This window comes from Fundulus heteroclitus, chromosome 10 (assembly GCF_011125445.2).
Source record: "Fundulus heteroclitus isolate FHET01 chromosome 10, MU-UCD_Fhet_4.1, whole genome shotgun sequence".
Taxonomy (NCBI): Eukaryota; Metazoa; Chordata; class Actinopteri; order Cyprinodontiformes; family Fundulidae; genus Fundulus; species Fundulus heteroclitus.
The window spans coordinates 18828281-18855878 of NC_046370.1; the positions used below are offsets into that span (position 1 = coordinate 18828281).

The window sequence follows — 27598 nt, forward strand, 5'->3', positions numbered from 1 at the left end:
AAATACAAAAATGCTGATCCCTCATTTAATGGTCGTCTTGGTTTTTAAAGCCAAATGCTTCTGTGTGTGTGTGCTCAGAAAATGAAAATGTCCTCATGGCTGTTTTATTTAGCATGATATTAATATCTAATATTATGAAAGAAAACCATTGTATGCCCAAATTTTCAGCTTGAATCCCAAATTGCGTGCCCAAACGGCATCCATGTTGGGCTTTTAATTGGTGTGGACTAAGGCTGCTCAATTAATCGCATTTGCAATATAATTGCAGTTCAAAAAACGCAATTTCCAAATCGCAGAGGTCTGCAATTTTTGGTTATATAACAATTAATGAGACGCTTCCTTTAGGTGTCAGTAATATGTTTAAAGTGGGTTTGCCTCCACATGGAAGGGAAAACAGTTGCAGCAGTGAAATAATCTAATTTAATCACTTGTTTTAGAGTTTATATAATCATACTGTTTTACCAGAAACTTTCAGGAATCTCACCATAGCATTAAGTTCTCAGTTTAATACATGGACGTCCTTGTTGGTTGCACTTTATGTTCAACAACGATCAATAATAAAAGCTGTTCTCTTGAATAATATTCTGATTAATAAAAACATTAAAAGTTTTAAATAGTCCTTGTTTACAAACATCTTTATCTAGAGGCCATTTTTGTTGCTTGTGGTTAATGGAGAGAAAAGTCAAAATCAAATCGCAATTTTGGTTGAAATATATCGTAGGCAGAATGCAATCATTTCTGCTCCAGGTTGAGACGCAGCGGCTCTTTTAGCACCTGATCTGCACAGGGATGAAACAGATTGATTTGTTGTTTATATACGTTTAAAAAGACACGATAAATTAAACAGAAAAAAAAAGAATCGCATTCAATCGTAATATTAAGATGAAAAAAATCGCTATTAGATTATTTTCCAAAACCGTTCAGCCCTAGTGTGGACGAGCCAAATGTCTTCTGGAAGAAGAAAGTGGTCAGACAAGACAACCGACTTTCAGATCCTTTTGCTTGGACCAATAGTTTCCAGGAAAGCGTTGAATGACTGGGGTGCCTTTGTGTACTGCAGGAAGCAGACATTGAGCATCGCACCCAGGCTCTAAAGAAAGAAGGTTTCTGGTCAACGAAGCGTCTCTCTCGTCTGCCGGAGCCGCAGCGGACCAAAGTTCACTGGGATTACCTCTGTGAGGAGATGCAGTGGCTCTCTGCCGACTTCGCTCAGGAGAGGCGGTGGAAGAGAGGCGTGGCCCGAAAGGTAACGATGGGTCCAGTACAGAGCTGCGGTCAGTTTGGTCTACTCTGACAAATGAAGCGTTGTCTCGGGTAAAATGCACTTTATATGCTCTAGTCACGTTTTGCTGGTGTGTTGTTAGGTGGTGCGAATGGTGATGCGACACCACGAGGAGCTGAGGCAAAAGGAGGAAAAAGCCAAGAGAGACGAGCACGCCAAAATCAGAAGAGTGGCCGCGTCCATCGCAAAGGAAGTCCGGGCGTTCTGGAGCAACGTGGAGAAGGTCCGAAATGTCCCTGCTGCGTTTTACCGCTGCCGGTTCTGTAGAAAAAATGGCTGCTATAACAGATTCACTGTCAACATTTGATTACTTAGCACGCCGTTTTGGGGGATTTCTCTTTACACGCTGCTTACCTCAGTTCTCCTTCTCAAACCTGACGTTATTTTAAAACAAGTCATTTTACAGAGAAGGTTTTTGTTCAGTTCATCAAATCCTGGAAGATTAGCTGCAGTGACTCGAATCTGTGTTGCTTATTCCAGATAAACCACATCCAGATCAACAAAATCAATTAACCCAGACCAATTAAAACCCAGTTACCTCTGTCTGCTGGGATGATAATTATAATTATTAGAAGTATTTGTAGTAATAGTTGTTTCTGTCATTATTATTATTATTATTATTATTATTATTATTATTATTATTATTATTATTATTATTATTGAGAACAGAAAAACACTTTTTTTGATTGATTTTCATTTAATGCCCCCTCCCCATTTTTCTGCATCTGTCCAAGTGAGCTTTTCTGTAAAAAATTAATTATGCACACCCCTGTCAGACTTAGTTGCATATTTATTTTTTCATATGATTAACATGCATCTTTTGACTTAGATTAGGGTTTTGGAAAAGGAGGCCTTTTAAACTCAGACTCTGAGCTCATCAACAACGATTAATTATCAATCTGCAAGTGAAACTTGTTGCAAAAACTTGGTCGGCAATTCTAAGTTGTAAGTTTAAATGCTGTATTAGCATTTTATAGTAAAATATTAATTAAAAACAAGTAAATAATTTAGTATATAAGCTGAGACTCCTTTTCTGTTGGTTTTCTTATCTTCAGAGAGATGCTTTTCTCACTTCCTATCAGAAACAATCCTTTTGATAGAAGGAAAATAACGTTTAGTCTGAATCTGACAGGGGCATGGCTTATTTTTGGTCTCAACGGTATTAACATCCAGTCTGTTTCTGGTCAACACTATTAATGTATGATTATTATATGCCATTTAAAAAATCCCTGATGTTTCTTTTTGTATGGTTTTTAAGGTGGTTCAGTTCAAGCAGCAGTCCAGACTGGAGGAGAAGCGCAAGAAAGCCTTGGACCTTCAGCTCGACTTCATTGTCGGCCAAACGGAGAAATACTCCGACCTCCTCAGCAAGTCGCTCGCCAGGCCGGTGGACACCGACGTTACGCCGCAGAAATCTCTGCCGCCTCCCGTCGATGAGGACGGTAGGCCGTCCCTTTGTCAACATCGTTAAAAGGTGTCTTTAGGTAGATGATCAGATAGAGGTGTTGTCATAGCAACAAGGCAAAGGCAGCGATGTCTCTGACGTTGTTCCGAGTCACTCAGAGGTTTCATAGAAACAAAAGGCTGTTCACGCCGCCAAGGTCGCTGCACCTTAAAAGTCCCGTTGGAGGCTGAGTGGCCGCCGTCGGGCCTGATTCAGGCTCGTCAAACCTGCCAGACTTCTTCTGCTCAACAGGTTATCAATGGCATCTGATTACTGAAGGTTGGACGGCATACATTTCCCTCCGCAGTCAGCTAAATGGCTTCCTAAAAGCATTTTCCTCCTTTAAAAAACACAAAGCGCCTTGTTGGCGCTTTTCCATAAGGAGTACCCAGAACAGCTAATTTAGAGTCCATCAGTCCGTTGCAATCACCGTCAGACCCACTGATGCGTGATGCTTCTCCCCGATGATCTTCTCTGGGTTGTTGAAGCTGCTGCGCTCCTCAAACCACAGTCAAACTAGCAAGGAAGTACGTTTTATTCATAATAAAACTATGTATTTGTTTTCATTTGCTCCTAAAAGTCACTGTAGATTATTGCTTTGCTTCTCAGTCTTTCTTGTGGATTTTCACTCCCATAGTCCTACTGGCAACACTTTCATTTTTCTTTTTATTTATTTTTTTTCTAACATTTCTTGCCTGGATCTTTATGTGGTTCTCGGTTCCTGTAGTTAAAACGGCAGCTGGAAACGGGAAGCTGTGAACATTTTGGAAATGTTGTCAGGTTACGACTGCAAACCTGTTTTTATTGTAACTTTACATGACAGAGAAGCAGACAGAGACACACATGGGAAGTGAAAGGAACAGGATGCATGTCTTCTGATTTTTATTTTATTTCTTTTCCTATAAAAATCTTAACAGTGTGGCTGGCATTTGCACTCATCCCAAGTGAATTATTGACAAATTTATTTCATACTTTCCTACAAACATGCTAAAAAACTTTGGTCCTGAAGCTGCTTCAGTGTTCAGGGAAGTCAAAGCCAAAGATCTGCTACCTGATCCACTGCTGGCTCTTATATCATTAAAATTATTACCTTTTTAAGAGGACTGGAAAGAAAAGCAATAAACTATGCAGTTCATGTAACTGTATTAAGGTTAAAGGAGCTATAAGTAGGATATTTACTGTAAAATCAACCTGAATTATTCTCATATGTCACCCGGGATGGAAGTAACATTCTCTATAAACAATTGGTCCTCTCCATCAATAATTTCTGAGTCACGTTTTTCTCCTTTCAAACCTAGAGGTACGGTCCAGAACTACTTCAGTGCAGTGTGTTTACTTCCTGGTTCCTGAGCCAATCATATGAGAGGTCCCAGGGTTCCCAAAACAGCGCGCAGCATTTGGTATTTTATCTTGGCAAAAGAGCAGCAGCCTGCTAACATAGAAGCCAGTAAGGCAAGCGGACCAGAAATGGAGCAAAATGCAACATCATATATAACTATCCCGTGTAAGTAAAAATTAAAAATAGCGACACGCCGCTTAAAAACGGCACATTAGATTGTTGTGATTGGCAAGCTGTTGTCCCGATTTGTGCCACAAGGTGTCAGTATTACTTATAGCTCCTTTAATCTCAACTCACTCAGACTGGTGGTAACCTTATATTCTGCTACACTTAAACTAAATCCAGTCGAACCAGTTTCCTCCAGACATCACTGTATTGGTAAACGAAGTCAACCTGTGTGTAATTTAATCCCAGTAGAGATCCAGCTGTTTTGGAGAACATTGGTGAACAAACGCCATCAGGAAGACCAAAGAATACAGCTGCTGTATCATTTGAATGTCAAGAGCAGCTCATTCAACCACAGTATTAGCGTTAGCAACACTAAGGGCTAATTTTTGCCAGATGACCTGCAACAGTGGCCCATTAAGTCCAAAAAGACTCTAGATGGGTTGGATTGACCAACAAAATAAGTGGGTCTCTATCCGGTTTGGTCCAGACCATGGTTCACTAACTCTAGTCTGTTTAAAGCCGACCGAATGTGGCAGGTGTGAATACACCGTAAACGTGGGGGTAAAACTATCCTGGTGGCGGCAGCATTATGCTTTGAGGACGCTTTTCCTTGGCAGGGACAGGGAAGCTGGTCAGAGTTGATGGGAGCTAAAAACAGGGTAGTTCTATAAACAAAACTGCTAGAAGCTCCGAAAGACATGATCCTGGGGCGAAGGGACAAAAAAACCTAAACATGATCACAACCAGGAGCCCCGTTTATACAGCTTTGCTTTTTGTTCTACGGTATGTTGCGCACCCATAAAACCCCAATAAAATACCACAGAGTTTGTTTATAACGGGGGGTGAATGCAAAGGTTCAAGGCTCAAAGCTCTGCATTCAGCCACGATATTGCAATAAAACAATTATTCACCCAGCTCTTTTCCTCCTCGTCTTGCTGTAGACAGAGACTTTGAGCCTCCTTGTGAAGAGGAGGATGATGAAGAGACCATAGAGGTGGAGGAACAGCAAGAGGGCAACGACGCCGAGAGCCATCAGAGGGAGATTGAGCTGCTGAAGGAGGAGAGCATGCTGCCCCTGGACCAGCTGCTGAGCACGCTCAAGCTGCCTCCCCCACAGGTAAGCAAAGCAAACGGCCCCGGAAAGGCTTTCAGAGAGCGGGCCCCAAAGGAAAAGTTAAGCCTTGTCACACACTCTTCTTTAAATGGTTACAACTTCTTTCATATGCTGGGGAAAAAAATCACATTTTCCTGATTAAATAAAGTTAATTAAGGTGGTTTATTAGGCACTTTCAGACAGAATGACATCTGCCAAGGATCAGGGAGGGAGTGCTGGGCTTCTGAGGGGTTTACTTTGTATAATTTGTTTGGGTTCACAGACACCATGTGCCTGAAAATGGATTACTTTCTTTTTTTCTCTTTTTTTTTATGCTACAAGGTGTTTGTGTAAGTTGACACAAGCTTTGAAGAATTGATATTTGCAAAAGCTGCTTGCTCTTGCTGTAAAATTTGAACTACACAACAATGCTCAAAGCAGAGTGTCTGATGGTCACTCAGTCACATTGTGCTCTGCGCTCATAAAGCCGCTGATGTCGGCCGCCAGCGAGCCATCTTATGCCTGTGGAGTGTTTAAAAGTAAAATCTTTAATGTCTTTGTGTGGGAAGTTCAGTTCTGTAAATTCAGCTGTTTACTCACCTTCTTTCCTATCACAACCGTTGACCGCATAAAGAAGTCTTCTTCATCTGTGATCATGGGTTGGGAACGTCAGACTCACATGTTCTAGTCAGAAATGGTTCCAGTTGAAGTTGTGAGTGTTTTGGTCTCGTGTCTTAAGGTCAAAATGGATGATAAGTGGAATAATGCGACTATGAACAGTGGGACATTTCACTTTTTTAGCCCTTAAATGCATTTTGTTGTGTACTTGGAGTCTCTCGGACTGCAGAACATTTGAATGTAGTCTGTCCAGGTGCTTTATTAGGGTCCTCACCAGGTTTTTGTTTTCCTTTTTAGTGCGCTTGTTTCGCTGCTTTTCTGGATGCATTCACGCACCGGAGTGTTTCGTAGTGCAGCTCGAAATGGATCTGTTCGTCACACTGCAAAAAGAGAACTAAAAGTAAGTAAAATGTTCTTGAAATTTGTGTATTTGGCCTTGATTTGAGCAGGTAAATATCATTTGCTAGTGGAATAAGATTTTAGCACTTAAAATAGGAACAACTCATCTCCATCATATTTTAAGTATGTTGTATCTAATTATCTTATTTGTGGGGTGAAAATACTCATTCCATCAGTAGATTATCTTATTTAACTGCTCAAATCAAGGACAAATACACTTAATTCAAGAAGGTTTTACTTGCTTTTAGCTCCATTTTGCAGTGCAAGCTAACAGCAGCTAGCATTAGCTTATGTTGTCCAGAAGGTTTGTGGCTACGCTGATGCACGTTATAGAGCATCAGCGTATGTTGCTCTGAACCATCGGCGTCATGCCAAAATGAGCCGTATTTGAACAGTCTAATTTGAAGTGCCTCCTTTAGATTTAAAGAGACGGCACCAAAACGGGTTTCTGTCAGATGCACCTCAGAACGTGGAGGTAAATTAATGAGGAGTTCAGACCAAAGGATTGCTGTTCCATTTTATGTAGATCACAAATGACTGATTTAAATGTGAAAAGGAAGAATTGATAAGTGTGATGCGTCCCCCTTTAAAAGCGCATATTTGATGAATGTGGTACTGGTTAAATTGATTGTTCAGTCAAGTTCACATCCCGCATTGACTTACATTTAAAGTCATTTAACTAACATGTTCTGACCTGAGTCTGATGGAGAATCCTTGGAAGGAGCTGTAGATTAGGGTCATGGCATGGAGGCCTCCCAACTTCAAACACTTGAGTAGGCTTTCACAGTTTATTGTATTTTTTTCTGTAATATCACCATTTGTCAAATTGGTATTCAGCTAGTAACGTGGATTCAGGCTCTCATTGCAAACAGTGTGGCGGAAAATGCTTTAGGCCGTTTAGATGTTGGCGCTAAAACATTAGGAGACTCAAGCTAAGCTATTTTATTACCACAACAGGCAGCTGTAGCCAAAGTCAGGAATACCAGTGGGCACATGCAAAAAGCTTGGCAGCAATTATAAGAAGCATTTGATTGCTGCATCGCTAATACATGTTTTTATGTTGATTTACAGAGGTTGGATATATTTTTGACATGCTTTGTTTAAATACAAATCAAAACAGAAAATTAACAAAAAAATTGTTACACAAAAAAGGGACCTTGTATCTTTTTTACAGTCTTTCAGGAGATGCCAGGGTCATTTGTAACTAGGAATAAATGTCTTTGTTGACTGAAATAATGAACCTTAAATATGAGCTTAAGATGTAAAAAATAAAATAAAAATGTAAGTCCTGTTTGGTGCCTTTTGATGAAACACATGAACCCCTATCTCTGCTTTTTAAATGAAAGGAGAACGCCACCTTTGTTTTATCTTGGTTTTAGATGATTTATCCCAACATTTGCATGTAACTTAATGAGATTTAATAAACATGCTTAAGGCCTTTAAAGATTACAGCCCTTAAGCTCAAAAGCATTGAACCTTTCTTATGGTATTTTCTTTTTTATTCCTCAGTTTAACTATATAATAGCCGCAGCTAAATCTAAATGAAGTTTGATGTGTAAGTGTTGTTTTATGCTTGACAATCATTAAATCTCTGGAAAACTTAGGAGTCTGGCTCAGAGGAGGAATGCTCAAACGAATCTTCTTTATCGGCGGAGGAGGATGAAGATGGAGAGTTCACTGCCAACGAGGAGGACGGTAAGATTCATTTATGATGGTGGGAAACTACAACCACCCTTTGTGCATTTTCTACAGTTCACTTCACTTCAAAATGAGGATAAATAACAGAAAAAAAAACCTTTCTGCACATACTGTAACCCTTAATCTTTTCCTCTGGGTGGTGATAATTGTTTTTTCTTTTCCTGTGTTCAGCCGAGGATGAGGAAGACACCATAGCAGCCCAGGAGAAGGTGGAAGGGAACGTCAACCATGCCGAAGAACTTGATGACCTGGCCAAAGAGGGTACGTTTATTTTTTATTTTGTCCTCCATCATGGATTTATAATAAAAAAAACTCTTCCCGCCTGCTCAATATGTCTTTTTTTTTCTCCACATTGTGTGACATTACAGCCCCAAACTTTAATGTATTTTGTCGTGTTATTATGGGACAGACCCACACAAAGTAAAAACTAAAAATATGAAAAGTCTTATGATCTGAAAATGAAAAGAGCATGGCACAACGACCACGCTGTCCAGACGTGAGTTTAAGGGGGGTATTGATCAGAGAAGCAGGGTAAACCCAGCTGTAATTGCTGCACACAGTGCTTCTCCAAAGTATTGATTAGGAGGTATTAAATAAAACACCTTTTATGTTCATCTGTACACATATTAAAAACTGTGAATCATCTTAATTTGGATTTCAGCCCTGCTTTGTGTTTATCTGTCACCCAAACTCCATACAGATGCATAGAGAATGAATAGTTTTGCCAGGAACGTTATTTCCTGTAATATGCAAGAGCAAAGGCCTCACAACGCGACCCGTCTCCGCTTTTCTTCTAGGCGACCTGAGTCTGGAAGAGCTTCTGGAAAAGTACAAAGGAGCGTATACATCTGACTTCGAGGCTCCTTCTCCCTCTGCCTCCAAAGCCAGCTCTGATTCTGAGGTGTCTGGGGATGAGGAGGTGGAGAATGAGGAAGATGAGAGCGATGTGGAAAGCAACACTTCATCTTCGGGTATGAACGCTCCCTGAGAATCGCGGCTCGCTTTTCTTTTCACCAAATAAAAAGGTAAAAAAAAAAACTTTTATTAATCATCTCTTCCTGATGATATGCTTTCAGATTCTCCTGGAGACAGTGCCGACAATGACACCGAGAAGGACGAAGAGGAGAGTGGTGAAGAGGAGGATGAGTGTGGAGATGAAGGGATGGAGGTTTTGCTGAAGGAGGGAGACCACAGCCCGCCTTCGTCCAGCTCAAGGCCAAAGAAAGAGATCAGCCATATTGCTGCGACGGCAGAAAGCCTGCAGCCTAAAGGCTACACTCTGGCTACAACCAAGGTTGGTCTCACACGTTCAGAGGCGTGAGAAAATCCTTTTATGAGTGAGCTCTTTATTCTTCTAAGCTAGATGTGCGCCGATAAACGTTTAGGCCACATAACACTTTGACTGGACTCTAATGTCTCCTTTTACACAAACAGCATTCAGGATATTTGTTTTGCAGTCTTATTGCTGAAGGCAGTCTAATTACTATGGTTTAATATTCCCAAATCCACAAGGTTCCACGGCGGGTAAAAGTTAATTGCTTCACAGGATTAAAAAATATGTTGCTGTGTTATGTAAGGTCCTTCCTGCTGTCTGCTGAAAGTCCTGCTCTCTCTCGCTCTGTTGCAGCCTAATGAACACCAGACCTGTTGTAAGAATAAGATCATTTTTAATGAGCTTTTTACATCTCTGTTCTGCCTCTGTCTTCATATAGATGTCTGTCAGCGATACTTCTGATATGCGATTTAGTATTTTCTTCAATTAGTAACAACTTCCACACTGAAGAGTGTTGTTTAGTATTGCGACCTGGTAATGCTCTGGTGTGTTTATGAAAAGGTTTTCCAACAGACCAGTCACGAGTCAGGGCTGGATAAGATGAACAATCGGCTACGTTCACGCTGCAGCTCAATTTCGCTCTTTTGCTGAAATCAGATTCATTTGTTTATTTTTTGAGGTGGCCGTTAACGCTGCTATTAAATGCGACCGCCATCATACCAAAAGACCGCAAAGCGACCCGCATGCACGGATCACAGGAGACATCGCACAGCAGTGCACTGTTGACAGAAGTAATGGTGAATTGTTTCTGGAGGTGTTCAATAAAGGCTTGTTATAAAAAAAAAACGTGGATACCGGCCGGCATCTCTCCTCGTTAAGTAAGAAGAAAGCAGCACAGCCGACTGCTACTGCATATGGAAGTGGCACAGATCAGATTTTTATTTAATTTTTTTAAGGGTGAAAAGATCGGTATTGGGCCGTTCACACTGGAAAAAGGTCGTATCTGGGTCGCATTTCCCTGCAGCGTGAACGTAGCCCAAATCTGACTTCTGGTCTCGTTTTTTTTCAGTGCATCTTCATTCCAAAGCCGTTCATGTCTGGATCATTGCTGTCTCATCTTTTTCCCTACTAAAGGTAAAGACCCCCATCCCATTCCTCCTCCATGGAACGCTGCGGGAATACCAGCACATCGGACTGGACTGGTTGGTCACCATGTACGAGAAGAAGCTCAACGGGATTCTGGCTGACGAAATGGGCCTGGGTAAAACCATCCAGACCATCGCTCTGTTGGCTCACCTCGCCTGTGAAAAAGGTCTTTTTTTTTTATTTCAAGCCAGTTTTAAAATCCCTCTCCGTTTAAAGCTGGTTGTACTTCCTTTTGACATGTGTGGTTTTTTTTTTTAGGGAACTGGGGTCCTCACCTCATCATTGTGCCCACCAGCGTGATGCTGAACTGGGAGATGGAGCTGAAGCGCTGGTGTCCAGGGTTTAAAATCCTCACCTACTTTGGTAGCCAGAAGGAGAGGAAGCTGAAGAGACAGGTAAGCTTCGTCTGCTCCTTTTGGGGGTACCAGAAATTTTTTAATTCGAGGGAAGCTAAACTAAAATAAAGGAGTATGGCGGCAGCATGTATGACGTGGGGCTTAATTATTGAGAATAGATCCGAGGTGTAGCCTTGGCCAGACCTCTGTAATACCCACAACCAATAGGATCATGGCATGCAGCTGCACAGACCAGACCTTTGATTAACTTTTGCGGTTTAGATTTGCATTTAAAGGCCATCTGATCAGATAAATGAATGGATGGATTAAACATTTACTTACTGTACTTTGGAAAAGCATTTGTGTTCATAGAAACTTTTTTAGGCCGCTTGTTTTAAAACTTAAACAAACTTGCTCAATAGTTAATTTGCAGGCAGATTTTGTTCTGAATGCTGCTAGCGTCAGAGGTTTTTTATAGGGACTTCTTTTAACATCTTACAGGCCTTCACATTCATTTATTTTTAAACGTACCATAACAAAAACAGACAACAGTTCAGAGATTGGTAAAGTAGTCAGGAAGCGAGTCAGACAATGAGAACCCTTAACGGTAAATGAACTCCCCTCCCCAGTTTTTATTCCTGCTTGTGTCCTCAGGGCTGGACGAAACCCAACGCTTTCCACGTGTGCATTACTTCATACAAGCTGGTGCTGCAAGATCACCAGGCCTTCAGGCGAAAGTCCTGGCGCTATCTGATCCTCGACGAGGCCCAGAACATCAAAAACTTCAAGTCCCAGCGCTGGCAGAGTCTGCTGAACTTCAACAGGTCTGTAGAGCCCTCATAAACCTCTCCATGTTTGGGGTATTTTGTCTCTGCTGGAGTAAGCTGCTAACATGAAGGAGCATGACATAGCACAAGGACTTTTATGTCTTAAACTTAAAAAGGCTGTAATTACTCTAACAAACTAAGGAGGGTTTAATTAAGCCCCTTCTTTTATCCTCAAGGTGACAGCTATTAAAAAACTTGTAGCTCTTTCACTGAGCTGGATGCTGCAGTATTCTTTTTTTTTTTCTTTTTTTTTGCAATATATTATTGAGACAGAACTGTTGACATTCTGGAGTTTAAATAGTATTATTTTCATTCCTTCATATGACATATTATGGTTCGTTTCATCTGTAGTTCACGAATGCAGGTAATCTGCAGAGAGAGATCAGGCTCTGACATGTCCCATCATGCCGTCTGAACCACTGAGCTATATTATACACTGGAGTGCTAATCGCCGGCTGTTAGAACGAGTCGCTTTGAAGCCACCAGCCGCCATATTGGTACTTCCTATTTCCCCCCAGTAATTAGGGAAAATGTGCTAGTAGTTGATAGTGTTAGTACATCCACTGACTGCAAAATTACCTGTGAAACGTTTTGTTGCAACCAAATCCTATGGGGTTCTGTGAGAGTAGGGAGTAGCAAGATGGCGGCCAGTGACTTCAGTTTTTCGGCAAAATCAGCACTCCAGTGTATTATATAGCTCAGTGGTCTGAACTGGGCTGCTCAGGTCAAAGGTCATCTGTTACAGGAAGTGTCCATCGGTGACCACCGCTGCCCTCTAGTGGCTCAGAATGAGCAGAAACAAAATGCAAACCCACAGCCTAAAGAGGCGCTATTAAAGCAAGAAGTGTAGCGTTTCCCTCTCCAGTTATACAACATAAGTTTAATTTTAGACCTGCCGCTGTCTTTCACATGACTAAACTTAGATCTGATTGGATTTCCTCTCCCTACAATATTTTGGGCCTTTTCTTTATTCATTGGCAAATTGTCACAGAAGGGTAGAGTAGCTAGAAGTTTCTCTCAAGTAGGAGTAGCACTACGTCAACATATTTTTACTCAAGTCAAAGTAAAAAGTACCCAGCCAAGAAATTACTCAAGGGTAAAAAAGTATTTGGTAGGAAGGCTACTCAAGTATATTTATAACAACTGATTTAATATTTCAAAATGATGGTAGGTCAAAGGGTTTATGGTTTTATGATTCAGGGGATATCAAAATAGCACTGGTGCCTCTACCAGGCTGCAATTTGCCTGAATTTCTCTTCTGGTTTTCTGATTTGGAGCAAAAAGCCTCTGGAAAAAAGGCGTGTCGAAGATCCTTCAGGGTTTCTGCGTTGATATGTGACTTGTCCATTAATTTTATTTTTTTTTACCTTTTTTTATATTTATTAAATTATTCAACAGTATCTTTGAAGACTTTGTTGCCAGCAATCTGTCACAAAGAGACATTTTTTTTTAATTTCTTCAAAATAGTCTCTTAAAGAAATACCAAACACAGTCATGGAGACAGAAAATGGACTTTAGCACCAACAAGGTCCTGCTGCCGGAGACAGTTTCAGGTTCCACACTTCTCCTTTGCTGTTCTTTATTGTTTTAAGGCAAAGCTGCACAGTCTGATGTAAAGGTCAGGCACAAGGACTGGACTGAGAATAAGTGAGAAAGCAGCTAAAGCTCAAAGAAGACATTTGAAAGACCTTTGAAAAGCCTGCAGGACTATTGATCAAGGCTGCGTTAAAACATTAGAGCCAGCCTAAGTGCCTTGAAGCAAAGCAGGAGAGGATTGAGGAGGGTTTTAGCATTTTCTGACGTGATTTACGTTTAATCAGGAGCAATGTCATTATTTTGGTATTAGTTGTTTTGAGCCACGGTTAACATTCAGGCATTATCTAGGCAAAAGCAGGATGTTTATTTTGTTCATTTAAACAGCACAAACATTTAAGAAATGTTTGTGCTGTCGATTAAAGCTCGACCGATACATCATCCGGGTGATATTTTATTTTTTCTTCTTGTATTGGCATCGGCTGACACGGTCATGTGTCATCTGATCCATTAATGCATTCACACATTGTTAATATTAGCTGGTTTAAATGCAAGTTTTGAAACTTGTGTAACATTTGTTATCATTGTGCCATTTATATCTTGTATCTGGAGGATTAAAAAACTATATCGGCTCCAAGAATCAGCCCCAAAAAAATCGGCAACGCATATCAGGTATCGGTTAGATGGATGTCAGAATAATCGGTGTCTGCCTTAAAATAAAACTATATCGGTTGATTTCTGCTGATGATACAAATTTTAACCACTTCTGATTCCTCTTTAGGAACTATTGTACATGAATTTAGGTTCTTCGCTCATAATTATGTGTTGAAGCTTTTAGTTTGTAGGTTAGGAGCGGTGCTGTTACTCAGTTTCAGATAATTTTTTTCATCATTACCTAAACAGGAATCTCCAGCCGTTATTCTGAAGAGAAATTTAATCTCACTTTAAGTGAGATTTACAAAAGTCCTCCAGCATTTCCTGACAAAAGGCTAAAAGAGGGCTACTGTAAGTTGTTAGTTTTTTTTATATATATATATATGTTTTAGAATTTTCTGAAGTATAGACATACAGGAAAAGAACATGAGAAAAAAAGGAAAAGAAAAATATCATTAAAATTTAACACAATACCGTCCCTCCCCCCACCCAATGAATAATAATAAAGAAAAACACACTAAACCCTAGGGCTCGCTATCTATCCACCAGGAAAGAAAAAATTAAGATGATACGTCAACTTGTTCGACAAAATACAGGAAGGGAGACCAAATATCATTAAAGTCTTCAAGTTTTCCTTTTGTTATATAAGTCAGTTTTTCCATTGCCAGGTTGTAGCTCAGTAGTTTAAGCCATTCATTTATCTTTGGTCTTTCCGGGTTCTTCCATTTCAAAGCAATCAAATGTTTAGCCTGCAAAAGGCAAAAATTCACAAGCTTCTTTCCCTTTGAAGGTACTTTAAGTCCATCCGGAAAAATGTGCAGTAGGCAAAGTTTACTGTCCGCTGAAATATCCTGTTCAATCAAACGAGACTGTAAGTTGTTTAGCCTTCCTGTTATCCGCTGAAAGTCTCGCTCTCTCTAGCGGTCTGAATGAGGGGATTATGAGTTACTGACAGTCCAGTCAGGCTCAGCTCAGTTTAGATCTGTGATCTTCTACATTTCACTGTCCTTGTGTTTGCTGGATGAGTCTTTGATCCTGAGCTCGGTTCTCCCATCTCCCCGTCACAGCCACCGGCGTCTGCTGCTGACAGGAACGCCTCTGCAGAACAGCCTGATGGAGCTGTGGTCCCTCATGCACTTCCTGATGCCCCACGTCTTCCAGTCCCACCGTGAGTTCAAGGAGTGGTTCTCCAACCCGCTGACGGGAATGATCGAGGGCAGCCAGGAGTACAACGAAGGCCTGGTGAAGAGGCTTCACAAGGTGCTGAGGCCGTTCCTGCTCAGGAGGATCAAGGTCGACGTCGAGAAGCAGATGCCCAAGAAATACGAGCACGTGGTGCGCTGTCGTCTCTCCAAAAGACAGAGATTTCTCTATGACGACTTCATGGCGCAAGCCTCGTGAGTTCCTAAAGGATCTTTTTCAAAGAAAAATGTTTGCAGTGCCTTAAAGTACTCCCGCCCCTCATGCTTTTCTTCACTGTTAAGTGGGAGACCAACACAAAGCAGTGCGTGTAGACTTTGACCGGGTCAGTGTAACACATGAGCTTTGATTCACTGCAAAAGTGAGCTAAAAGTAAATTAAATGTTCTTCAAATGAGTGCATTTTTCCTTGATTTGAGCAGGTAAATAAGATTATTTGCCAATGGAATAAGATTTTTGCACTTAAAATAAGAACAGTTCACCTCCATCATCTTATTTCAAGTGCAGGATGTCTAAATATCTTATTTTAGGGGTAAAAATACTCATTCCATTGGCAAATTGTCTTATTTAGCTGCTCAAATCAAGGAAAAATAAATTTATTTCAAGAACATTTTACTTACTTTAGGTTCCCTTTTTGCAAAGTTGAAGTCATCCCATCACAGCTCTGTTTTTTTCTGATGGGATGAACCTCCAGCCAAGTCTCAAGTCTTTTAAAGCCTCTACCAGGTTTTCTTCCAGTATCCCCCGATCTTTAGCTCCATCCACCTTTCCTCCAACTCTGAGCAGCTTCCCTGGGCCTCCTGAAGAAAAGGAGTCCCCTCAGTATGTTGGCGCCATGTTTCACACGGCAGAGCGATGTTTCCCCCGTTAGGCATTGCTTTGTGTTGGTGTGTTACATAAAGCTCAATTAATCATTGATGTTCTGACATGAGAGCGATTCTCCTCTCTTTATAAATGTTCTGACTGCTTGTCCTCTCTCTGGTTCCCAGGACCCGGGAGACGCTGGCCAGCGGTCACTTCATGTCCGTCATTAACATCCTCATGCAGCTCCGCAAAGTGTGCAACCACCCCAACCTGTTTGACCCTCGACCCATCCAGTCCCCCTTCATCACGCAGCCCATCGTCTTCCACACTGCGTCCCTGGTGCAGGAAGCTCTGGAGGTTTCTCCTCTGAAGGTTAGCGTGAATGGAAGCGCCGCACGGCTTTAATGTGCTGCTGCTTGAAAGGAGCTCTGGAATGATGGCATCCTTTACCTTTCCAGCGCTGCGACCTTTCTGCGTTCGATCTGGTTGGCTTGGAGCGCCACGTCACCCGTTACCAGGCAGACGTCTTCCTGCCGCGTCACCGTGTCAGCCGCCAGCTCATACAGGAGATTACAGAGTCCCCTGAACCACCACCCAGACCCAAACCGGTCCGCATGAAGGTCAACAGGTACATGACGCAGCTTAGATTATAATTACAGTTTGTAAATGTTTTTTTTGTTTTTTTTTGGGCAGAGAAACATAGAATAAGGGAGATGAGTCACAGATTTAAGTTTATTTTTACCATATTTAATTCTTAAATTTTCTCAAACATTGATGCTGCTCCTTATACATGATTACCGTTGTTCTGACTGATTTTATGTAGTACAATGCGCTCATAAATCTAATAAAATGTGTAAGTAGGACTTAGGTTAGCAACAAAGCCGCTCCATTGAGTGGATATTCAGAGCATTACGGTACACTGTGTCACTGCCTGATCGAACCCCTGAGCCGTCTACTAGACTGCCTGACTGTAATGTCTAAACTAGAAGTTCATTCATGTAAAGACCCCCCACATTCTCGGGCGTAGGTCACTCTGCAGAGGTCCACATATCCGGGTACTACGTGCAGAGCTCAATTTTCATGATGGCGTACACGGTGTCATACTATAAACTTCTCGGTGGTAAGAAGTCTTTAAAACAAACTGTTTTATATGCGACACTGAGCTTTATACACTAAGCTGCTCCAATCAGGCGGCCGTAAGGACGCGCGGCATCACAGTCCCTCTGTTCTCACTGACAAGTGGGAGCCTGCTGGGAAAAAAAACGTCTCTAGGTGCTCAGCTAGCTAATCACACATTTTACCACATTTGCCACAAGAAATGTAGGAAACAGTAGGTTCGACTATGAAGGATAAAATGACGCGGTGAGTTAATGCAGCTCACAGTATGCGCACAGTACGCCAGAGTATGTAGCAGCCTTTAGGCGGCCCACGCACAGAGTACGCGCTAGCAACAATAAACCTAGTAAGTTAATTAAGTATAAAATTTTCAGTTTATTTTCGCCTTATGTTATAAACCTGTATGTAGTCCATTATGTGGTCCAGCTACTCTGTCCTCCTGACAGAGACGGATAGAGAGATGAGTACGTGAAGGGGCGGAGTGATATTACACACTTAAGAAGAATATTTAGTGCGCCTTACAATCCGGTGCGCCTTGTGGTCATGAAAATATGGTACTTTTGCTGCCAGGACACCTATAAATTATCACCATACTGAGATAAATCAACTGTAGTCCACTCTTTTAAAACACTGTTCTGCTATAGTGAGAGCAGTCGCTCATAAATTGGGGTCTGAACTTTCATGCGTTCATTTTGACTACACATTTAGTTCAAATAAAGTAAATAAAGTGTTTCTGAAGTCATTTTAACTTGATTCCACTAAATGCTAGTTGCCTCAATTACTGTTAACGAGTAGTGTTTTTTATTGTAGTACTTCTCTGGTTTTATTTTAGGATGTTCCAGCCGCCTCCTAAAGGTGAGAACCGACCCGTTCTTCTGATGAACAAGCCCACCGGCTCGACTCCACCTGCAGCTCAGACCCCCAAACCTCCTCCAGCCCCTGAGACCGCTCCTGCTCCCACTCCTGCTCCTGTAGTTCAGCAAGGTCGGTGAAATGCACGTCAAAGAAACCGAAGGGAAAAAAAAAACATTAAAAAAAAGTGAAGCAACCTTTTGAAAAAGTTTGTTTCTGTTCATTTTGCATACACATTTTCTTCTACATGTCTTTTCAGTGGTGTGCACAGTGGCACCCACTCCTCCGCTTCGTCCTCCGATCCAGCCCGTTCCTCAGACGGCAGTGAGGTCCAGCGCTCCGAAGCCGATCCTGACCGTCCGGCCTCCCGGCGCTCCCAGTGCAGCCGGTATTCCAGCCCATTCAAGTCCGACCCCCAGCAGCATCATGCCCCAGAGGGTCTTACTCAGCCCTGACATGCAAGCCAGGCTGCCCTGTGAGTGAATTAACCTAGAACCCCCTAGTAGAGATGTGTAAACCCCCTTGGAATAACTTTAGGTTTTATTGTGGCAGCGGGTGTTTGCTTGAAATAAAACAATCCGCCAGTTTCAGGCTGACATCTGTCTGGTCTTTCCTTCGCAGCCGGCGAGGTGGTGAGCATCGCACAGCTGGCCTCCTTGGCAGGCCGACCCGTGTCGTCGAGCCAGGGCAGCAAACCCGTCACCTTCCAGCTGCAGGGCAACAAACTGACTCTGTCTGGAGCTCAGATCCACCAGGTCCCAGCAGCTGGCCCACGCCCAGTTCAAGGTTGTCGCTGTAGCCCGTCTGAAACGTTCACCTAGAGGAAGTCCGCATTTGTCTGCAGCGTTTTTGTCATGTGTTCGTTTAGATGAAATCATGGAGCATCTGCAGCGGTTAAATCTTGTTTAAGTGCAGATTTGGGGACATCTACTGAGGTTGATGGATGCATTTTGTCGGGGGTTTAAAATGGTCCACATTTCTGGAGAGTTTAATAGTTGTTTCACAACTATTACGATACTATACGATACTGGACCATATGTAACGGCTCACTCCTGGACATCAGCTTTGGCTTGTCAATGAGTTTCACTCATTCATCTTTATGTAAGAATTTAATTTAAAGGCATACTATGCAACATTTTTCAGTTAATTAATGTGTTCCATACCGTTTTGGATGATTAAATGAGTCATTTCAGGTCGAACAAAGGTTTTCTCGGCCGCCCTGGGGGTCTGTGGGGGAAATACCATACTTGCAATTGCAGGAGCTTACAGCCCGCACACACAGAAGTCTCTCTTTACGGCGAGAACTCCATGTGTTTTTGCCCTGCCATTCACTATATGCACGCACGAAAGCAACAACAAAGAACCGCGTGTTAACGTCAAATAAACATGCAAGCATATCGAGTTTTATTATTATTATTATTATTATTATATATATATTTTTTTTTATGTTGGCGAGACGCTACCGCGGCGGCGGCGGCCGCGGCTTGGCGAGGCGGTGGCGGTAGCGTCTCGCCAACATAAAAAAAAAAATTTTAAAAATAATAATAATAATAAAATGGACGAGGCGGCGGCGGCAGGGGCCGCGGCGGGAAGGCGCGGCGGGAAGGCGCGGCGGGGCGGCAGCGGCCGCCGCCTCGCCAAGATAGCACTGCAGGAAGCTTGATGTTCATACCTTCACTGTGTTAGTCATTGTTTGTACTGCCGTTTTTTCCACTTTTCATTGCGTTCGCCTGTCTGCTAGATCAAAACAACCGGGCCTGGCTTGATGGAGAAACCAGAACAGCTGAGCATCTTTATGACAGTGCACTTTTACTTTCGCCCTCTGGGGGGAGCCTCGCTGGAAAATCAACCCCGGTTGCATAGTATACCATTCATCTTTATGTAAGGATTTAATTTAAATCTGAAGATTAGCTGGTCAGCAAACTAACCAAAGGAGAACCCAGTCTTTGGAGAGGAAGAGGTCAAACAATTCAGTTCTTCCATGTCAGAAATTGTTAGACTGAGCTCGTTTTTATTTTAGTTTTAGTTAATTGAATTTTAGTTTTAGTCTTGTAAAGCCTGAATTCTTTTATGGAAAGTGTAAAGGAACCCTGCGTTCGGCTCGGTCTCATCCGGACCCTTCTTCCCGTTCCTCTGCAGGTAATGTGATGCACCTGGTGTCCAGCGGGGTCCAGCATCACCTCATCAGCCAGCCGGCTCAGCTGACCGTCCAGACCACCGCCGGCGCGCACGCTGCAAACACACCTGCCGCCAGTCAGGCCGCAAACAAGCTGCCGCTCAATGCCTCACCTCAAGGTAACCCACCTCCAGCCTCCCTCAGGGACACGCTGTGAATTTAACCCCAGTGCTTGTTGTTCAAGGTAGAAAAAAGAAATGATTCCTCCTGTTTGGTTCATTTCAGTGCCCTCAACCATGGTGAGCAGCCCCGGAGTCGTGAAGATTGTCGTGCGGCAGGCAGCAGGCAAGGAGGGCGGGCCCGTGCCCACACTGGCAGTCGCCCATTCCCCACGTCTTGCCCCTCAGACCCCCTCCCTGCACCCCCACACCAGCGCCCCTCCTGTCAGGAGCACGGCTCCCCTGCAGATCGCCCAGCGCACCCCTGGTCTTGGTCCCGCTACCGCCCACTACACCATAGCGCCCCTCAGACTCCCGAGCTCCAACCCAAACCAGCCCCAACCCCCGCGGCCCGTCCTTAAGGTAGTGCAGCCCCCTCCCCCCAGCGCAGAGCAGCCAGGTGAGAGAACGAGCCCGCAGGCTTTTTATCTTCTCTCTGAGCTGCGAACTTCTCTGACGGAGATTTCCTGCAAATGTTTCCTTCTGTGCAAGCCTGTTGCAGCTTTTACGATGCAAAAAGGGAACTAAAAGTAAGTACAATTTTCTTAAAATTAGTGTATTTTTCCTTGATTCAAGCAGGTAAATAAGACTATTTGTCAAAGGATTAAGAGTTTTGCACTTAAAATTGAGATGATTCATCTCCATCATCTTCTTTCAAGCGCAGGATGTCTAATTATCTTATTTTAGGAGTAAAAATAATCATTCCCTTGGCTAATAGTCTTTTTTTTATCTGCTCAAATTATGGAAAAATATACACATTTAAAGAAAATGTTACTTTTAGTTCCCTTTTTGCAGTGTAATAAGTCTGTCATATGTAGCTTTACGGATGCATTAAAGGCAGGTTTATATTTTCTAAAATATATTCCTCTAAAATATTAGTTTGTGTTAAATGTTTAAAGATTGCAAAGCTGCTTGGCTGTATTTTTTTTTCTTTTATGTGGATTCCGCTCTGTACATTTTGGGGTTTTCTTTGTGTATTTTTCCATGGGGGCGATGCATTTTATTAAGATATTATGTGATTGAGCAACACAACGTAGCGCCTCATTGTGAAGTGGAGAGGAAACATCTGGTTCTCCAGTGTTTTAGGAAGCAAGCTGAAAAGTGTGACATGTATTCGGCTACTTCATCCAACGCCCCTAAACCCAGTCCGGTGCAACGACCGCCTACAAAAGTCGGCAGAATTAGTAATTATGGACCAAACTGATTTAATCTGAGTATAAATGCAGCTGCTGTGCGAAGGCCTCAGAGGTTTGATAGACAACAAACGGTGTCGTGAAGGCCAAGGAACACAGCGGACAGGTCAGGGGGTGGCTGTGGCCAATGGTAACTCTGGAGGAGCTGCAGGAGGCCACTCCTCAGGTGGGAGAGTCGGTTGTCAGAACGACTATTGGTTTAGCACATGCAAGATCTGGCCTTTATGGAAGAGTGGCAGGAAAAAGGCTATTGTAGAAGGAAATCATTAGTAGTAGTATTTTTTATTACCACCCCCCAGCATACAGCCACATAGTGAAACATGGTAGTGGCAGCATCATGCTGTGGGGGATGCCAACAGAGAAGCTGGAGCTATAAATACAAGGCAATCCTAGAAATAAAACTGATGTTCTTGATGCGCTCTGTCCAGCCTCACTGAGCTTAAGGTGTTTTGCGAAGAGGAGAAATATGTAGATATGCAAAGCTTTTAGAGATGCACCCTAAAAAGACTTTCAGATGTAATTTCAGGAAGACTTGGTTTTGAAAGTATTAATTAAGGAGAGCTGAATGTTGATCTTATCTGTCAACTAATTCATGTATCGATTTCCTTCCATTTAACCATTAAAGGTACATATTCACATAATGTGATATTTTTTAATTTTTTACGTTTTTCTTAAAGATTATCATGTCCTTCTGCCATAATATTTGTTATTGTTGTCTTTTAAGCTTCGTTTTTGCTCAGTTTGTTACTAATTATCTCCTTTTCTGTGTATAGTTACCATTATAGCATCATGTGTCCGGCGTTAGGTCACTTACGTTACGGACAGGCGGGATCATAAACACTTTACTTATCAGGGAAATAGCATTCTAATGCGTTTTAAAGTGTGTTCATTCCAATTAAAAGTTTTTAGCCTTTGACTTTTATTTATGTCATTGAAAAAATTCTTACCATGACAAATTGTCCTCGCTTGTTTGCGTTTGGTAGGAGCTGTAATTTTCCTTGATCTTGTGGAAGGAGGCTCTGGGAAGGACTCAGTGTAACTTGAAATAGTAGTAGGTCGAGTTGGTCTTCGACCGCGCCGAGCTGTCGGGTTTCTGCGAGGCATTACATTTATTTAGTAGCTGCGTCAGTGGCGACCATCTGGCTTTCTAATACTTTCTAGTACTGCCGGTAGATGGCGCCACGTCTGTTTTTGTCAGCTCATCGCGCCCAGTGCTGGGGTTCAAAAGCTCAAAAAGGACCATCTGGACGAACGCTCGGAGTATATAGCCTTATTTTATCATGATCAGCTGGATTATATGTTATAGGCATATAACGTGGCTGCATGCCTTTAAGCACTACTGTGTTTTGATCTGTATAATCCCAATAATCTCCATGGCCGGCTGTAGTTGGGGCAACATATGAAAAAGCTGAGCACTTTTGCACGCACACGGTAAAAGTGTCTTCAAATCTCAGATTCCTCTCCTTCTCCTTCTTCTTCTCCTCCTTAGCTCCAACTCTGGTGGCCGGCTCGCCATCTGTGGCCAAACCCTCAGCAGCGCCTCGAGACGGCGGCAGCAGCAACCAGCCAGCTGCTACCACCAAGTCAAAGAGCAGCGGGAGCACAAAGACCAACCCCCCACGCAGGAGGGCCCCTCGCCCGCCTCTACGATCTCCTTTCCACGTGGTGAGCCGTCTCTTCTGTTGACGTCTTTAAATCGTGTTCACCGATTCCCCTCCAGGCTGATGCTCTGTTAATGCTCTGTGCGTCGTCTGCGTTTCTATTCTGCAAAAAATAAAGCATGCATGTGTTAAAAAGGCACTGCTCTCATCAATTTACGTGTCCCGCACGTCGCCACAGATGCTTTACGTTCGTCTGTCGGACTGCCATCCGGTTCTGGTGTGTGAAATGGGACTTGTGCAAACGTGGCCGCTGACGTTGGTCTGAATTTCTGTGGTTTTAACAGTCGTGGCTAGCCGAGGAGATCAAAGAGCAGCGAGAGAGCCGGCTGGACTTGATCTTCCGAGTCAACGAGCGGCGCTGCGGCGCCACGCCTGCGTACGGCCGGGAGGTTTTGGACTTTCTAACGTTCCTCCCCGGCCCTCGCCAGTCTCCGCCGCCTCTGAGAGCGCAGGGGGAGTGGCGGCGCTCGGGCCACAGCAGCTGTCTGCTGGCACAGCAGCGGGACGAGGAGGACTACTGGCGCCAGAGCCCCGCGTTAAGAGAGGCCATCCACGGCCCTGACAAAAGGGTGGAGCTCCTCAGCCATATAATCGACAGGTAGACATGTGATCGACAGACGCATGCAAATCCCATAAAGGAGGGAGATTTGTTTATCAAAGCTTTTTTTTTTTTTCTACGTTTAGGTTTGTGTTTGTGATTCCTCCTGTGGAGGCTCCTCTGATCTCCATGCACTGCTGCCATCCTCCTCCGTCCCTGAGCCACAAGCAGGCGGTCTTCTCCTCCACGCTGTCGGCCCAAGTCGCTCCGCTGACCCGCAGCCTGCACCACATCCACTGCAACATGAGGACTCAGTTTCCTGACCTGAGGCTCATACAGTACGACTGCGGTGAGTTATAGAATGGGGACTTATGGGAAAAGAAAGCGAAGAGATGATCCTGGACAGGAACTTATTCTTATCAGATCGTTTACAGCGCCTAGCAGAGGTTTTTTGTTAAGTTGCAGCCACACATCTGTGTATTTTCTTGTGATTATATAAGATGGGTCAACACGAAAGATCGCATAGTTGGAGGACAAAGTGGTCATCCACCAACACTCTATACAGTAGAGACACCTTTATTTATGTCCTATGGAGGTCGTGGTTGAGCACGCTGACATGTGGACTCTGACTGGGCCATCCTGCAACCTTCAGCCGTGTCTCTACTAGATCAGCTCAGTAGCAGAGCCCTGACCGCGAGCTGCTGAGGTAGTTCAGCCATTTGTTCCAGGCGTGTCGGGTACGGGGCTTAGCTAAATGTTGCAGGACGCTGGCCCACCAGGGTTGACTTTGAGACCCCAGATCTGGACCGTGGTCTTAGGTTTAGGATGGTTGTCCTACTGGAAGCTGAATCTTCACCCCTGTCCCAATCATTTGACAGTCCCTGCCTCGTGGGTTTGGTTCAGGGTTGTCCCGTATTTAGCTCCGTCCAGCCTCCCATCAGCTCTGACCTGCTGAGGAAATGAACCCTGACAGCATGAGGCTGCTGCCTCCACAATATTCCACCATGGATATGTTGTGCAACGCTACTTTTCCATCATACGCAGCGTTTTAGTCTTCCACTCTGCTTTGACCCCTAAATGTCTTCTCTGTGACTACAGGGGCGGACTTCTAATGAGGTTTTGTTAAAACAAAGGCTCACTCCTTGCCACAGGGTGCTTCCGCAAGTCTTGAAAGTCTTAATAAGTATGGAATTTTGAAACACTGTTTTCCAGACCTTGAAAAGTCTTGAATTTTGTGTGAAAGTCTTAATAAAGTATGGGGGAAAAAAATGTGTGGTAGAATTTTACAGTATGCTCAAAGGCATTGTGAAATGAGAAATGGGAAGGTAGGCTATAAAACTATAATTTTACTAACTGGTCATGTACTGTATTAGCCTAATGGAATCAAACACTTGTTTGATGTGACATTCATGTACTTGTGATTTTCATGTTTTGAAACGTTTTCATCAGTAAAAGCATAATTTACTGTGAATAATGCATTTGTTCATTGAATACTAGTCTATAAAAATTAACATTTCTAATAAACAGTCTGTACAATCTCAACCAATGAAGTGGGCAGTAGGCACACAAGTATACAAGTACATAAAGTTAAGGTCTTGGGGAAAAGAAATATCAGTTTTAAAAAAGTCTGGAAAAGGTCTGGAATTTTAATTTGGAAAAAGAGCAAGCACCCTGTGCCACGCTTCCATACAGGTCAGAGTGGAGGAATTATACGACTATGAACACATTCTCCACCCGAGCTGTGGAGCTCTGCAGCTCATCCATAGGGCTCTTGGCCGCCTGTCTAATTAATGCTCTCCTTAAGGTGGACGGCCATGTCTTGGTAGACCAGCAGTGGTGTTATGCTGTTACTGTATAGATTGAAACGCAGACACAGAGAAATGAGACATAATCAACCTGCTTTCTTTTCAGATTTATATTGCTGCCCTCACTTGTTTTGTTCCCACTGGCTTAATATATCCCCCCCCTCCCCTAAATAATTGTCCCTATCTCTAAAGGTTAAAAGTAAACTTTACTATCTCCAAGGAGCAATTTGTTGTGCAGACAGCTGTCACACACAAAAAAAGCACAGAACAGCAGCATTAAATGGAAAAGTCTGAGTTCACTAAGCTGACAGCAGCAGACATAGATTTTTTTTCAGTCTGTTCATCCTACAGCGTGGCGTCCTCTGCCTCCTTCCTGCAGGTAGCAGCAGGGGAAACTGCTGTAGAGGTCATTCAGGGGAGCATGCTGACAATTTTCACTGCATACGTTTACAGCACCATGCAGACGAGTTCTTGTTTCAAGCTGCATGTGACCCGAGCCAGCAGCTAGAGACCCGATAAAACAAGAATAAAGCCTAAAACCAGGACTCGGCATTAAAAGTGCTACGCTTTAAATAAATGTGCATACGCTGGTGTGACGTTATGACCACTGACTCCACCTGCTGTCAGTACTTATCATTAATAACCACCTCCAGGTACTTTACCTGTGGCACCAGCATAACAGTTTGATTGTTTGTTACTGAGGAGATCATCTCTGCACAATTCTTTTGTTTTTTTAATATACTGTTGCTTAAAAGGGAAGCTTCCCAGGGCTGGGCGATATGGATTAAAAAATAAATCTCCGATTTTATCATACCAAATCCGATTAATCGATTTTTTTCCTCCTTTTTGTTTCATAAAAAGAAATTAAAGAAATGATTTTAAAACCTTGCTTTTTATGTCAAGCATTTCGTCAGGGAGTTGACCTGAATTCAAAGTGCAACTAAAAACAAGCTGTGAAACATGCTTGTAAAACATGATGGTAGCCGTGCCATTATAAACAATGAAAATATAACAAAACATTTGCTGCTAGTGGTATTACACATTGAGCTAAGAACAGGCTTCACTGCACTTGTGAACTTCAAACTAAGTTAAAAAAAAAAGTAAATAAGTAAATGAAGTACCTCGTATTATGGTAAAAAAAAAAAAAAAGTTTCCATTTAACAATATTTTGACAATACATTTGCCTAAACATATATTCAGCATCACATGCTGTTCTCTTCATGAAAACCCAATGAGTGTATTGGCAAAATAAAATCCAGATTTTCCAAAAATGAAATCTTAAAGGATTGTAAATTCGAATTAATCGATTAAATCGATTTATCGCCCAGCCCTACTTCCCACCAATTAAAATTGTCACTAACGGAGATAAATGATGTGCAGTCTGATGGCTGTGGGAGGTAATTGTATATAAAACAAAAGAGGGGAAAGAACACAACCCTGAGGAACACCAGTGGGGGGGAAAAGGGGCTCAGATAAAACCACGTTTAAAAGTCTCCTTGCTGCTTCTTCTGCTCTCCTGTTTATCCTGTCAGGTCCAACAGAACTTCCTTTAATAACCACCACGCATCTCCGTTTAAAATGTCTCCGGCCGTTTTTATGGGGCTCTGTTTCCTCAAACGCGTGTGTCCTCTGCGTGCAGGCAAGCTTCAGACTCTGCACACTCTGCTGCGAAAGCTGAAGTCCGGAGGCCACCGAGTGCTGATCTTCACCCAGATGACGCGCATGCTGGACGTGCTCGAGCAGTTCCTCAACTACCACGGCCACATCTACCTGCGTCTGGACGGCAGCACCCGCGTGGAGCAGAGACAGGTTTGGGAGATGATGTTCTCGGTTCTGTAGCTTCTAGCGGGCTGTCTTCTGTAAGGACTTTGGGTTTTATTCTGTCTGTCTTTAAACGTCTGTTATGAGACGCTGAATAGGTCTTAGAAGTCTGAACTCTTCAGCTTTTTTCCCCTTTAGCAATAAGATGATTGTCGGTGTCATTTTTAAGGCTGTTGCTGTTTTTAAATGTGCTGTACAAATGTGACTTTCTAATATTCCTGATGCTCACGGTTTGCGCACCGTCCTCTGCAGGCCCTCATGGAGCGCTTCAACGCAGACCGACGTATCTTCTGCTTCATTTTGTCAACTCGCAGCGGAGGTGTCGGGGTCAATCTGACCGGAGCCGATACCGTGGTTTTCTACGACAGCGACTGGAATCCCACCATGGATGCTCAGGCCCAGGACCGCTGTCACCGAATCGGCCAGACCCGGGACGTCCACATCTACAGGTGCTGCATTTATGTCC

At 43.1% G+C, this 27598-nt stretch overlaps 1 protein-coding gene across 1 annotated transcript in view; it reads left to right on the forward strand.

Moving 5' to 3' along the window:
• srcap (Snf2-related CREBBP activator protein) overlaps positions 1 to 27598 on the forward strand; it is a 54695-nt gene that overhangs the window by 17347 nt on the left and 9750 nt on the right. Inside the window, exons 5-28 of the mRNA XM_021323806.2 lie at positions 1061 to 1246; positions 1365 to 1505; positions 2541 to 2724; positions 5175 to 5350; positions 7948 to 8038; positions 8213 to 8302; positions 8839 to 9012; positions 9118 to 9335; positions 10449 to 10626; positions 10719 to 10855; positions 11450 to 11619; positions 14877 to 15206; positions 15998 to 16184; positions 16271 to 16440; positions 17761 to 17912; positions 18040 to 18255; positions 18402 to 18566; positions 19920 to 20075; positions 20182 to 20514; positions 22797 to 22972; positions 23253 to 23566; positions 23653 to 23855; positions 26951 to 27120; positions 27385 to 27581. Coding sequence (XP_021179481.2) covers positions 1061 to 1246; positions 1365 to 1505; positions 2541 to 2724; positions 5175 to 5350; positions 7948 to 8038; positions 8213 to 8302; positions 8839 to 9012; positions 9118 to 9335; positions 10449 to 10626; positions 10719 to 10855; positions 11450 to 11619; positions 14877 to 15206; positions 15998 to 16184; positions 16271 to 16440; positions 17761 to 17912; positions 18040 to 18255; positions 18402 to 18566; positions 19920 to 20075; positions 20182 to 20514; positions 22797 to 22972; positions 23253 to 23566; positions 23653 to 23855; positions 26951 to 27120; positions 27385 to 27581 — 4514 coding nt within the window. The remainder of the gene's footprint in view (positions 1 to 1060; positions 1247 to 1364; positions 1506 to 2540; positions 2725 to 5174; positions 5351 to 7947; positions 8039 to 8212; positions 8303 to 8838; positions 9013 to 9117; positions 9336 to 10448; positions 10627 to 10718; positions 10856 to 11449; positions 11620 to 14876; positions 15207 to 15997; positions 16185 to 16270; positions 16441 to 17760; positions 17913 to 18039; positions 18256 to 18401; positions 18567 to 19919; positions 20076 to 20181; positions 20515 to 22796; positions 22973 to 23252; positions 23567 to 23652; positions 23856 to 26950; positions 27121 to 27384; positions 27582 to 27598) is intronic.